Here is a 14,539-nt window from a genome sequence, read left to right on the forward strand (position 1 = left end):
CATCGGATCGACTTTTTTAATACGCTAGTGTGACTCCAGGCTTAGACTGTGCGCCCACGATAAATCTGTGCTGAGTTTTTGACACTACATACTTACACTGCGTCAAAAATGCAGTATATTTCCAGCAAAGTGGATGGGATTCATAGAAATCTTATTCCCAATGTGCTTTTTTTTTTTTTACCATAGTAGTGCAGTTCGCAGGTGTCGGGAAAGGTCAGAGAGGCCCAGCACCTGCGCACTGCAGTGCTTTGCTCTGCCCTCAACAGGGCAGATCAGTAAGCCTGCGCAGGAGCCAGGGCAAGAAGCAAGAAAGATGACGCCATCGCAAGAAGATGGGAGGCGCCGGACAGGGCCGCCATCAGGGCATGACAGGCCTTACATGTGTATGGGGCCCGGTGATTAGGGGGGCCCGACCATGCTGGCAGCCCGATCCGCGCTGGGGCCCCCATACATTTTATACAGGCTTCTGCAGCTTTATTTTAAATTCAGACTCAGCGCCTGCCGGGCCCCCCCAGGCCCCTCGGGCAGGCCCCCCCCCACACCATGGTCCAGCCAGCGCCGAAATCCCCCCCTGCACAATGGTCCAGCCACAGCTCCGCCCTCACCTGACGTCACACACTGCTCTGCTCCTCCACTTCCTCATTCAGTCAGTGAGTGTGCCACGTGGGACTGGGAGAGGGAGGGAGCCTCGCCGCTGGAGCACAGCCAGATAACAAGGTAAGAAGAATTTTTTTTTTTTTTTTTTTTTTTTGAGAGCGGCTATCCAGGGGGCCTGGGGCAGAATGCTGGGGGCAGAATGCTGGACGCTGGGGGCAGAATGCTGGACGCTGGGGGCAGAATTCTGGAGGCAGAATGCTGGACGCTGGGGGCAGAATGCGGGGGGCAGAATGCTGGACGCTGGGGGCAGAATGCTGGATGCTGGGGCAGAATGCTGGACGCTGGGGGCAGAATTCTGGAGGCAGAATGCTGGGGGCAGAATGCTGGACGCTGGGGGCAGAATGCGGGGGGCAGAATGCTGGACGCTGGGGGCAGAATGCTGGACATGGGGCAGGAATGCTGGGGGCAGAATGCTGGACGCTGGGGGCAGAATGCTGGATATGAGGGCAGACTGAGACGGGGCAGAATGCTGGACATGGGGCAGAAGAATGCTGGACGCTGGGGCAGAATTCTGGACATGGGGCAGAATGCTCGAAGCTGGGGCAGAATGCTGGAGACTGAGGCAGAATGCTGGACGCTGCGGGCAGAATGCTGGACATGGGGGCAGGCTGTGAGCTGGGGCAGAATGTTGGACGCTGCGGGCAGAATGGTGGACGCTGGGGGTAGAATGCAAGAGACTGGGGCAGAATGCTGGACATGGGGGCAGAATGTGACAGTGAGACAGGAGGGGGCAGAATGTGACAGTGAGACACAGGAGGGGGCAGAATGTGACAGTGAGACACAGGAGGGGGCACAATGTGACAGTGAGACACAGGAGGGGGCACAATGTGACAGTGAGACACAGGAGGGGGCAGAATGTGAGACACCGGGCATGATTTGAGATAGATGGAGCAGGGTCATGGGGCAGGATGGATACGATTTAGACAGATTGGTCAGGAGGGGAGATCATATGGGGCAGAATGGATACTGATGAGGGTGGGATGGGAGAACATATGGCTGAAGCCAAAAATGAGACACACGGGAGTCAGGATGGGGGATATTATTACCATAGGGGCTAATTAAGGGATATTATTACTGCAGTGATGTATTTTACTTTCTTGAGGATACTGTTGTAAATGGGGGGGCGGTCCTGTTACTGTGTAGAGTGATACTATGTCGCCTTTTTTTCTTCATGTGGTGTAATGTAGAAGTTGGGAAAAAATAAGTAATGTGTTCTGCAAGCGGAGCTCTAGATAACTGTGTTATTTCCTGCAGAGACAAGTCCTGGCTGGAAGACGTGATGGCGATCTGTGCTGGATGAAAGATGAAAAACAAAGATGAAGGACTTCACCTAGAGACATCACTGGTGAGTTAGTGTGTTACCTGTACACTGACACTATGTACAGAGGTCCTGTGTATAATGTCACCGGTGATCACTGTGTTTACCTGTACATTATATACAGAGCTCCTGTGTATAATGTCATTGATCACTATATTACCTGTACACAGACACTGCATACTAAGTACAGATCTTGTGTGTATAATGTCTCTTATGGTCATAGTATTATGTTTTTTTAATTAATGTCAGTATTGTAGTATTCAGTCTCCATGTGGTGGTAATATGTGGTCTGGGCGTGGTGCAGTGGTATTTGTCCCTTGTATATTCTATTATTTGGTCACTTTGTGGTGGTAATTTGCGGTCTGTTCATGGTGCGGTGGTATTTGTTCGTTGTATGTGATATTATTCGGTCACTATGGTAGTAATATGTGGTCTGGTCATGGTATGGCGGTATTTGTTCCTTGTATGTCTTATTATAGGTCACTATGTGGTGGTAATATGTGGTCTGGACATGGTGTAGCGGTATTTGTTCCTTGTATGTGATATTATTGGTCATTTTAAAAAATTGAAAAATAAATAAAAATATACCTAAATTGTATTACATATTTTAACAAATATTTAATAGGTTACAGTAGAGTAGGGCCTGGCCAAAAGTGTCTACCCTGTTATGGTGGCGACTTAAAACAATCTTTTGGCCAAAGCAAAAGCTGCTGGCTATATGTGTGACCTGGTGATGGGAACTGTTAATGTGTGATAGGTGAGAAGTGGAGTTTATCCAAGAGAGCGGTGGGACTGTGGACAGTTCGAGTGGTGGAGGCGGGGCTGGATGGAGCCTGGGCGGAGTCTAAAGGGGGCCCCGAAAATGTTGCCAGTATGGGGCCCCGAAATTCCTAGTGGCAGCCCTGGCGCCGGACATGGACCTGCGATGCCCATCAGACCGGAGCGCATCGGACCGCCCCCGGATGAGTATCATAAAACTTGTTTTTCTTATGTTCCAGGTTAGATCAGGGGCTTATCTACAGCATTATAGAATGCTTGTTGATAAGTCCCAAAAGGCAGTGGCCGCAGTTCATAGCTCAAAAACGAGGTGACAGGTTCCCTTTAAAATCCCCAACATGTCATTTTCTTTTGCGAGTACTACTTTTGAGTTTTATGTGCAGATCTTTCCCATAAACTTGCATGAGATATAGAAAACTCATAGGTAAAAAATGTACATGCGTTTTTAGTGTGTTTTCGATGCAGAAATACATCAAAAACTAGTGTAATCTGACCATGACTATCAATAATGGTGTTTGGCTTTGACAAACCTTTAAGTATCAAAAATCAAAGCAAGGACGCAGTGTCACAAACACAATGAAAACCTGTCAGAAGATTATGACTGCTTGTGGTTTGACTGCATTATTGCAATCAGATTTGTTCTACACTGAAAGACTACGGCATTTCAGAGTAAACATACCTTGCAATACTAGCCAGGGACTATGGACTCAATTTATTATTGCATCTGCACCTTTTTTTTTTTCTTAGTTTTTAGTGTTTTTCGACTCTTTCTCATTTCCACTGTATTCTTTTAACTTGCATTTTTTTTTAAGTCTACTTTTATATGTTCGCCTAATTTTTTTTGTTCGTCATTGTAGCCGGCGTTTTGGCTTTTTTTTTAAAATTGCTAAATTTTTGCCCAAATGTACTCTAGTCTTCCCTTGAAGTGATTTTATGTACAGTACTGTGCAAAACTTTTAGTCAAATGTGGCAAAAAAAAAATGTATGTTTTCAAAAATAGAATTGTTTAGTTTGTTTTGACAGTTAAAATGCAAACTGAAAAAACAAGAGTTTAATTTCATCCAAATTTGGCGTTGCCGCTCAAAATTGCATTAAAACATCAATTCTTCTAGGTACACTTGTAGACAAGTTATTGATGGAACTCGGCTTGTGCAAATCCTTTGCTTCCCTTCATGTAATCCAAGACATATTCTATCACTTCCAGGACTCCTTGTTCTTAGTTACCCTGAAGATAGCAGTTTATAACATTGGCTGAATGTTTGGGGTCCTTGTCCTGTTGCAGAATAAATGGGGAGGCAATCAGACACCTCCCTGATTGTATTGCATGATGCAGTACCTGTTGTACCTGTATTTCTCTGCATTGTGGACGCCAAGAAGTGGGCGAACCTGAGAACTATAGATGTAGCAGTTGGCCAAGGAAACCTAGCGCAGTGGATGAAAGAATATCTCTCTTCCCTTCAAAATTGTTAAATGTCTAGTAGTGCCAATAGCTCAGAACTGGCAGCAACTAGTGGTACCCAGCTACACTCATCTACTGTTTGGAGAAGACTGACCAAAAGAGGTCTGCATGAAAGAATTGATGCAAAAAGCTTTGACATGGAGACAAGGCCATGTGACTTAACTGTGCTTGAAAACAAAACGGGTGCAGAAAAATGGCACCAGTTGCTCGACTGATGAATCAAAAATTGAAATATTTGTGTAGATTCAGTGCAAGTTTGGTATTGTATCACAGCCAATGGAATTGTGGATTTGGTCAAAAAAATTGCCCGTTTCCTTTTTAGCTGTCAGGCTGTCCCGTGTGGCAAGCTAATGCCTTAATTTCTTGCAGCATCCAGTGGTAATCCACGAGGCACCTTTTTTTTTTTTTCTTCTCCCTTTTCCTCAAGGAAGCCACGCCGTGTGGCAATACGCGTGGGGCTCCTTTTCCTCCACACACCATAATGTGACCGGGTGATTTCTATCTTAAATTTCTACTAGCAGGTCCTACACAGCTTTACTTTCCTGGGCCCCTGTGTCCCTCTATTGTTTTGTTGCATATCCCTTACTGTTTGGATACTACAAAATTTGCCTCTATCCTATTTTTCAACCTCCTAGGAGTTACTATTGTTTGGGGGCCTAACAACACTGGACCATGTAGTAGTTGCCCATCTTCTACTGTTCATGTTTATTATTTATGAACTGTACTGTCTAGACTATTTTTGTCTTTGAACAGTTACCTTTTCAGGACATTTTTTTTGTGAGTGCAATATCTTAAGCACACAGTGGAGGAAACTGGTTGGCCCCTACATGGTCCTCCTGCAGTTATTTACACCTAGCCTTTTTTATTGTTTTTAAAATGTGTTTTTGTCTTCCTTGTATTTTTGAATCTCAATAAACCTTATGTATTTTTCATGTGTAAAGATGATCCTTGCCTTAGTTTACACACTCCTTTGTTTTTTTTGTTCATTTGTGCTTTTTTATGTGAGTGGCTAGTGCCTCCCGTATATATTTCTACACGTATTCGTAGTGCCCTCAGTTTGTTTTCATCCATCAGTTCTGATATAATACACACAAGTGTTAAATGTTATAAAAAAGGAATATATATTATCAGCACACTTTGAGTGCATCAGCCATATATAATTCTTGTGACTGTATATACATTATATAAATATGTCAATATAAGAGTGAGGTATATAGTTTTTTCTGCTTCTGTTTTCCTCCTACTTGTTGATGATGGTTATCTATTTAGGTATCCCATTGTATGTAATATTATTTGTAAATAATACATTTGGATACTGTTTTTGTAAACTTGGATCCCAGAAGCTCTATATGAACTCAGCAGATTATATATGTTCGCATGTAGGAGGGCATTGGATTTATATAGAGGTTTATGGCTTATCACAGTGCTGAACCAGGGCTTGTGTTTTCAGACTGCGAGGTACTGACTGTACAGAGTGTAGGGATGAAACAGGAGCTTCTGCATATTAGGAGACCCTGTCAGCTCTGCTATGCAGACAGAAAGCTGAATTTCCCTTGTACTGACATAAGTAATAAAAAGTATGTATTAATATGTAAAAATGCTCTTCAGATGTCTTTTAACCCCTTCACGACCTATGACGCCTACGTAGGCGTCATGAAAAGCAGTGCCCAAATGACCTATGACGCCTACGTAGGGGTCATGCTATAAATAGCCCCCCTGCGGGTCGGGTGACCGGGGTCACTGAAAGGTCACCCGACCCGCACACAAAGGACCCTTCAGAGTTAACACCTGGGGGTGTGGCTTAGCCCCACGTGCCTACGATCGCTCTGATTGGCTGTTAAAAGTGAAACTGCCAATCAGAGCGATTGTAATATTTCACCAATGAAAATTGGTGAAATATTACAATCCAGCCATGGCCGATGCTGAAATAGCATCGGACATGGCTGGACACCGAGACCCGACCCCCCCCACACCGACTGACGGCACCGATCGGCTGCCGCCACCTTCTGACGGCACCGATCGGCAGCCGCCGTCATGATCTGCCCCCCCGCCTTCTCTCCGCCCCCCCAGCCCTCCGATCATCCCCTCTCACCCTCCGATCACCCCCTCACCCTCCTTTGTGCCTCCGATCTCCCGCTATCCGTCCCGGTGTCCTGCCGTCCAGCGTCATGGGCGCTGCCATCTTGCAAGATGGCGGGCGCATGCGCAGTGCGCCGAATCGAATCTGCAACGCTGCAGATTCATTCATTTATTTTGATCACTATAATAAACTTTCATAGTGATCAAAATAAATAAAAAGTAAATCACCGCCCCCTTTATCACCCCCATAGGTAGGGACAAATAATAAAATATTTTTTTTTTTTTTTTCCATTAGGGTTAGGTCCAGGGCTAGGGTTAGGGCTAGGGTTAGGGTTGGACTAAGGGTTAGGGTTGGACTAAGGGTTAGGGTTGGACTAAGGGTTAGGGTTGGACTAGGGGTTAGGGTTGGACTAAGGGTTAGGGTTGGAATTGGGATTAGGGTTGGGGTTGGGATTACGGTTAGGCTTGTGGTTAGGGTTAGAGTTGGGATTTCGTTAGGGGTGTGTTGGGATTAGGGTTGTGGTTAGGGTTTTGATTAGGGTTGGGATTAGGGTTAGGGGTGTGTTGGCGTTAGGGTTGGAGATACAATTGAGGGGTTTCCACTGTTTAGGCACATCAGGGGCTCTCCAAACGCGACATGGAGCCACCATTTATTCCAGCCAATTTTGCGTTCAAAAAGTCAAACGGTGCTCCCTCCATTTCGAGCCCCGACGTGTGCCCAAACAGTGGTGTACCCCCACTTATGGGGTATCAGGGTACTCAGGAAAAATTGCACAACAACTTTAGGGGTCTAATTTCTCCTGTTACCCTTGGGAAAATAAAAAAATGGGGGCTAAAATAATTATTTTTGTGGAAAAAAAATTTTTTTTATTTTCACGGTTCTGCGTTAAAAACTTCTGTGAAGCACTTGGGGGTTCAACGTGCTCACCACACATCTAGATAAGTTCCTTGGGGGGTCTAGTTTCCAAAATGGGGTCACTTGTGGGGGGTTTCCACTGTTTAGGTACATCAGGGGCTCTGCAAACGTAACATGACGCCCACAGACCATTCCATCAAGTCGGCATTTCAAAGCGTCACTACTTCCCTTCCGAGCCCCAACGTGTGCCCAAACAGTGGTCCCCCCCCCATATATGGGGTACCAGCGTACTCAGGACAACCTGGACAACAACTTTTGGGGTCCAATTTATCCTGTTACCCTTGTGAAAATAAAAAATAGTGGGCTAAAAATCACTTTTTGAGGAAAAAAAATATTTTTTTATTTTCACAGCTCTGCGTTATAAACTTCTGTGAAGCACTTGGGGGTTCAAAGTGCTGACCTCACATCTAGATTAGTTCCTTAGGTGATATAGTTTCCAAAATGGGGTCACTTGTGGGGGGTTTCCACTGTTTAGGTACATCAGGGGCTCTGCAAATGTAGCATGACGCCCACAGACCATTCCATCAAGTCTTCATTTCAAAGCGTCACTACTTCCCTTCCGAGCCCCAACGTGTGCCCAAACAGTGGTCCCCCCCCACTTATGGGGTACCAGCGTACTCAGGACACACTGGACAACAACTTTTGGGGTCCAATTTATCCTGTTACCCTTGTGAAAATAAAAAATAGTGGACTAAAAATAATTTTTTGAGGAAAAAAAAATATTTTTTTATTTTCACGGCTCTGCGTTATAAACTTCTGTGAAGCACTTGGGGGTTCAACGTGCTCACCACACATCTATATTAGTTTCTTGGGTGATCTAGTTTCCAAAATGGGGTCATTTGGGGGGGGTTTCCACTGTTTAGGTACATCAGGGGCTCTGCAAACATAACATGACACCCACAGACCATTCCATCAAGTCGGCATTTCAAATCGTCACTACTTCCCTTCTGAGCCCCAACGTGTGCCCAAACAGTGGTCCCCCCCACATATGTGGTACCAGCGTACTCAGGACAAGCTGGACAACAACTTTTGGGGTCCAATTTATCCTGTTACCTTTGTGAAAATAAAAAATAGCAGGCTAAAAATTTATTTTTTGAGGGAAAAATTTTTTTTTATTTTAACGGCTCTGCGTTATAAACTTCTGTGTAGCACCTGGGGGTTCAAAGTGCTCACTATGCATCTAGATAAGTTCCTTAGGGGGTCTAGTTTCCAAAATGGGGTCATTTGTGGGGGAGCTCCAAAGTTTACGCACACAGGGGCTCTGCAAACACAACATGGTGTCCGCTAACGATTGGAGCTAATTTTCCATTCAAAAAGTCAAATGACGCTCCTTCCCTTCTGAGTCATGCCGTGCGCTCAAACAGTGGTTTTCCCCCACATATGGGGTACCAGTGTACTCAGGACAAACTGGACAACTTTTGGGGTCCAATTTATCCTGTTACCCTTGGGAAAATAAAAAATAGCGGGCTAAAAAATCATTTTTGAGGAAAAAAAATTATTTTTTTATTTTCACTGCTCTGCGTTATAAACTTCTGTGAAGCACTTGGGGGTTCAAAGTGCTCACCACACATCTAGATAAGTTCCTTCGGGGGTCTAGTTTCCAAAATGGGGTCACTTGTGGGGGAGCTCCAATGTTTAGGCACACAGGGGCTCTCCAAATGTGACATGGTGTCCGCTAACGATTGGAGCTAATTTTCCAATCAAAAAGTCACATGGCGCTCCTTCCCTTCCGGGCCTTGCGGTGCGCCCAAACAGTGGTTTATGACCACATATGAGATATTGATGTACTCAGGAGAAATTGCCCAACAAATTTTAGGATCCATTTTATCCTGTTGCCCATGTGAAAATGAAAAAACTGAGGCCAAATAAAATTTTTGTGAAAAAAAAAAAAGTACTTTTTTTTTTTTACAGATCAATTTGTGAAGCACCTGGGGGTTCAAAGTGCATACTATGCATCTAGATAAGTTCTTTGGAGGGTCTAGTTTCCAAAATGGGCTCACTTGTGGGGGAGCTCCAATGTTTAGGCACACAGGTACTCTTAAAACAAGACATGGCAACCGCTAAACATTCAAGCATATTTTACATTCAAAAAGTAAAATGGCGCTCCTTGCCTTCTGAGCCCTGCCGTGCGCCCAAACAGTGGTTTATGACCACATATGAGGTATCAGTGTACTCAGGAGAAATTGCCCAACAAATTTTAGGATACATTTTATCCTGTTACCCATGTGAAAATGAAAAAACTGATGCTAAAATAAAATTTTGGTTGGAAAAATTAAAATGTCCATTTTTTCATTCCATGTTGCTTTAGTTCCTGTGAAGCACCTGAAGGGTTAATAATCTTCTTGAATATAGTTTTGAGTAGCTTGAGGGGTGCAGTTTTTAGAATGGTGACACTTTTGGGTATTTTCTGCCATATAGACCCCTCAAAGTGACTTCAAATATGATGTGGTCCCTAAAAAAAAATGGTTTTGTAAATTTTGTTGTAAAAATGAGAAATTGCTGGTCAACTTTTAACCTTTATAACTTCCTAACGAAAAAAAATGTTGTTTCCAAAATTGTGCTGATGTAAAGTAGACATGTGGGAAATGTTATTTATTAACTATTTTGTGTCACATAACTCTCTGGTTTAACAGAATAAAAATTCAAAATTTGAAAATTGCAAAATTTTTGCCAAATTTCCATTTTTTTCACAAATAAACGCAAAAATTATTGACCTAAATATACCACTATCATGAAGCCCAATATGTCACGAAAAAACAATCTCTGAATCGCTAGGATGCGTTGAAGCGTTCCTGAGTTATTACCTCATAAAGGGACATTGGTCAGAATTGCAAAAAATGGCCAGGTCATTAAGGTCAAAATAGGCTGGGTCATGAAGGGGTTAAGACCTTATGGGAGTCACAATGTGCAAAATATGTGAAGAAAATAGCACAGATCAAATAGAAAACGAAAGCATCCAAAAGAGGAGTCTGAAATGTTGTTCTAGCCTCGGTCCCACTGAAAAGAACGTACAATATATAAACATTTCTATTGACAAAGGAATACAATTTAACATGTTTTAGTGATCTCAAGAAAAAAAATATATGAAAAGTAATGTAATAGACACATATTTACATTTTTTTCTTTACATTCCCGATATCAGCAAAAAAAAAAATATAAAAACTGAGACCGTTGTGTCATCAAAAAAAGTGGCGCAAATTGTTATTTTTTTTTTTTAGAGCCGTTAAAGGCGCAACACGAAAAAATAAATAGAGCAAAATGTGCCCAGCCAGGAAGGGTGAAAATGGACTGGTCATCAAGTGGTTAATCAAGACTCAACACAAGGGGGTCTTTTGCACTTAGACAGAAATCGTGTTGGGGGTCCCCAGAGCTGACAGCGCTCTTACCACACCAATGCCATGAGCTCTGCCTGGTGCAGACAGCCCACAGCAGCGCTAGAAAGGGGCGAGAGAGCGGGCAGGTTGGCAGCTAGCCGCTGCACAGCTATAACACAAAACCACTGTTCACACAGCGAGAACGTGAGCGCCGCCATCACGGGAAGTTCAGTGGTGACGTCACTGATAGGCGCCGCCTGCACTCAGGAAGTCGCACAATGACGTCTGCGAGGGCGATCATAGAGTTAGACGAGCGCACAGGACTGATTGCAAGCGAGGTCAGCCCGATGAGTCTGCAAGACGGCGCCATCTGCCGGCTGCATTGTTGTACTGCAGACGTGGCGGTCAGATTGAATGGACGTATCTCCAGTAAGTGACGGGCGTGTCATACTGTGCGGCGGGTCAGGGCTCAGTCATAGAGCTCAGGGTCACGGGGTAAAGTGGCATCAGGCACACCAGGGTTAGTAAGGTTTGCCCGGCATGCCAGCTCCTCATCTCGGTGCCACCACTGGGCAGAACCCACGTGCACAAGATCGTTTCAGATTATTTCTGCTTTTAATGATAAGATTTTGTGCATGTTCTATATGGCCAGGAGTCATTTCTACCCAATGTGTACCCAGTCACATAGTTCAGGGGAACGGCGGCATCCATAGGAGCCCAGCTCTGTGCAGCTACAGCGGCAGAACCCCCACACAAAGCATCCAGTGCTCACCTGTCCCCGGGGTAGCGGCATCTATGGCACCGCCTCATGACCGTGCCGATTCTTACAATTCTGACCACTGTCCCTTTATGAGGTAATAACTCTGGAACGCTTCCATGGATCCCGTTGATTCCGACATTGTTTTCTCGTGACATATTGTACTTCATGTTAGTGGTAACATTTCATTCAATACGACTTGTGTTTATTTATGAAAAAAACAATTCTGGTGAAAATTTTGAACAACTGCAATTTTCAAACTTTTAATTTTTATGTCCTTAATTCAGAGAGTCATATCACACAAAATAGTTAATAAATAACATTTCACATATGTTTACTTTACATCAGCACAATATTGGAAATAATTTTTTTTGTTAGTAATTTATAAGGGTTAAAGCTGCGTTCATACGTCTTGTTTTTGCAGCGGTTTTTACCGCGCTTTTTTTGCCGCGAACACACAGAAATACAGCATCCCGTGCATTCCTATGGGATTCCGCAATGCTGTGCTAATGCTGCGGACTTTTCCGGAAACGCATCGCGGAAAAATACGCAGCTTGCTCATTAATTTTGCGGAATCGCGGCGATCCCGCACCCATAGGAATGCATTGTTCCGCTTACTTCCCACCAGCGAAAAGTAAGCAGAACATTTGCAGATGGTACCCACGGTCCGGAGGAGAGGAGACTGTTCTCCGGGCTGTGGGTACCATATCCCTGTAAAAAATAGAATAAAAAATGGTGTTATATTCACCTTCCGGCGTCCCGTGCAGCGTCCCCAGGCCTCAGCGATGCTTCCGTTCCCAGTAATGCCTTGCGAGACCTTTGATGACGTCACGGTCTCGCGATTACTGTAGCGGTCCCTATTCCTCGTGAGATCGCTACATTATCGCGAGACTGCAACGTCATCAAAGGTCTCGCAAGGCATTACTGGGAACGGAAGCATCGCTGAGGCCTGCGGACGCTGCGCGGGACGCCGGTAGGTGAATATAACCTGATTTTTTATTTTTAACATTAGACCTTTTTACTGCTGACGCTGCATAGGCAGCCTCAATAGTAAAAAGTTGGTCATAGTGTTTGACGAGTGTGACCAACCTGTCAATCAGTTCTCCAAGCGATGCTATAGATCGCTTGGAAAACGCTAGCATTCTGCAAGCTAATTACGCTTGCAAATTGCTGTTTTATCGCGGGAATTCCGCAACGTGTGCACATAGCCTAAGAGTTGACCAGCGATTTCTCATTTTTACAATACCATTTTATTTTTAGGGACCACATCACATTTGAAGTCACTTTGAGGGGTCTACAGTATATGATAGAAAATACCCAAAAGTGACACCATTCTAAACTGCACTCCTCAAGGTGCTCAAAACCACATTTAAGACATTTATTAACACTTCAGGTGCTTCACAGGAATTTTTAGAATGTGGAACTAAAAAAATGAACAGTTAATTTTTTTCACGAAAACATTAGGCTATGTGCCCACGTAGCGTTTTAATCCGGACACTGAAAACCGGACTCCTTCCCAGAAATCGCGCGATTTTACCGCGATTATGTTCGCGATTTTTCAGCGATTTTCGCGTGCGATATTCAAGCACTTTCCAAGCGATTTGAAGCATCGCTTGGAAAGTGATTGACAGGTTGGTCACACTCGTCTAACATAGTGTTTGACAAGTGTGACCAGGTTTTTACTATTGAGGCCGCCTATGCGCATCAATAGTAAAAGATAGGATGTAAAAAATAAAAAATCGGGGTATATTTACCTTCCGACGTCCCACGCAGTCTCAGCGACGCTCCCGTTCCCAGCGATGCCTTGCGAGACCTGTGATGATGTTGGTCTCACGTTGCTATAGCGATCTCGCGAGACCACATCATCTCAGGACCTTGCCGCAAGGCATTACTGGGAACGCTGAGGCCCTGGAATGCAGCGCGGGACTTCGGAAGGTAAATATACCCCGATTTTATATTTTCTATTCTTTTTTTTTACAGGGGTATGGTACCCAGGGCCTGGAGGACAGTCTCCTCTCCTCCACACCGTGGGTACCAACCGCACGAGACGCTTAACTTCCCGCATGGTGGGCATAGCCACATGCGGGAAGTAAGCGATTCTCATGCATTCCTATGGGTGCGGAATCGCGGCAATTCTTTGCGATTCCGCACAAAAGAATGAGCATGCTGCAATTTTTTCCACTATGCGATTCCGCCACGGAAAAAAGCGTAGCATTAGCACAGCATGTGCGGAATGCCATAGGAATGCATGGGGTGCGTTCTGTACAAGATTTTTAAACGTTTTCACAGCGTTTTCGCGCCGAAAATCGCGGCAAAAACGCTTAAAAATCGCATCGTGGGCACACAGCCTTACTTTAGACCCAATTTTTTTTTTATTTACAAAGGTAACATGAAAAAAACTTGTGCAATTTCTCCTGAGCATGCCAATACCCCATATGTGGGGGAAAACCACTATTTGGGTGCATGACAGGGCTCGGAAGGGAAGGAGTTTACAAGACCAAATGGGCCCAACTGCACCAGGAAAAATGAAGTGCAAAAAACACATAAAAAAATGTGAGGTATTAGTTGATATTTTGGCCAAAACACGTAAGCTCGTAACCCTCGTCACGGATCCCCACACTAAACAGCAATAGCACAAAAAGAGGACTTGAAAATCCTCAAAAAATTCAAAAATACAGCAAAGAGTGGTCTTGTAAACTATGGTGTCTATTCACATGACATGCATTTTGATAGCTCTGGGCAGCACGCCTGATCTAATAGAATGGCGTAAATAATAGGCTGTTAACCTGGATGCTGTGCATTGCCATAGTGGGAATAACGCTGCATACAAGTCTTCATTGTGCATTAATATACTAAGCAACCGCCCCTTCCATGGATTGGTAGGATATGAGCAGTTGCCTCTTCGGTATTCTTGCACCTGTGTTGCCCCCATTTTAACTATATGGGTCCACTGCATCCTGATAGTGCATTTGTTTGGAGGCCTGGACAGGGAAGCATCTCTGCCTTTTTGCTGTGTTTCTGCAAACAGCAAAACCAGACCTGCAATTCAGCACTGAGGCTACCACCATTTGGCAGCAGAATACTCAAAACAAACTGGGTTGATATAAGACTGTAGCGCAGTACAAAAAGAATAAGCAAACACAGTCAACAACAAGCCAAGTTGGTCAGTACCAGTCAGGAACAGATATGCCAAAGACAAGAGACAAAACAACAGGTCAGGGTCGAATCCAAATCAAAACTAGGGAGTCAATACACGAAAGGG

At 44.4% G+C, this 14,539-nt stretch overlaps 1 protein-coding gene across 6 annotated transcripts in view; it reads left to right on the top strand.

The window, feature by feature from the left end:
- The first annotated feature begins 617 nt into the window (after positions 1-617).
- The window catches only part of COX18 (cytochrome c oxidase assembly factor COX18), a 64,647-nt gene continuing 50,725 nt past the window's right edge, over positions 618-14,539 (top strand). The window contains exons 1-2 of one of the 6 annotated variants that reach the window (XM_073590449.1): positions 618-717; positions 1,912-2,002. Coding sequence is in view for 2 of the 6 variants with exons in the window: in XM_073590454.1 (XP_073446555.1) it covers positions 11,061-11,374 (314 nt within the window). In the remaining 4 variants the exon portion in view is untranslated. Of the gene's footprint in view, positions 718-1,911; positions 2,003-10,770; positions 10,950-10,994; positions 11,375-14,539 lie in introns of those variants that run through there. The other 5 variants (XM_073590463.1, XM_073590472.1, XM_073590479.1 and 2 more) reach the window with 5 other exon arrangements.

Source organism: Dendrobates tinctorius, unplaced genomic scaffold (assembly GCF_039654945.1).
Source record: "Dendrobates tinctorius isolate UK_male_01 unplaced genomic scaffold, ASM3965494v1 ptg000011l, whole genome shotgun sequence".
NCBI lineage: Eukaryota > Metazoa > Chordata > Amphibia > Anura > Dendrobatidae > Dendrobates > Dendrobates tinctorius.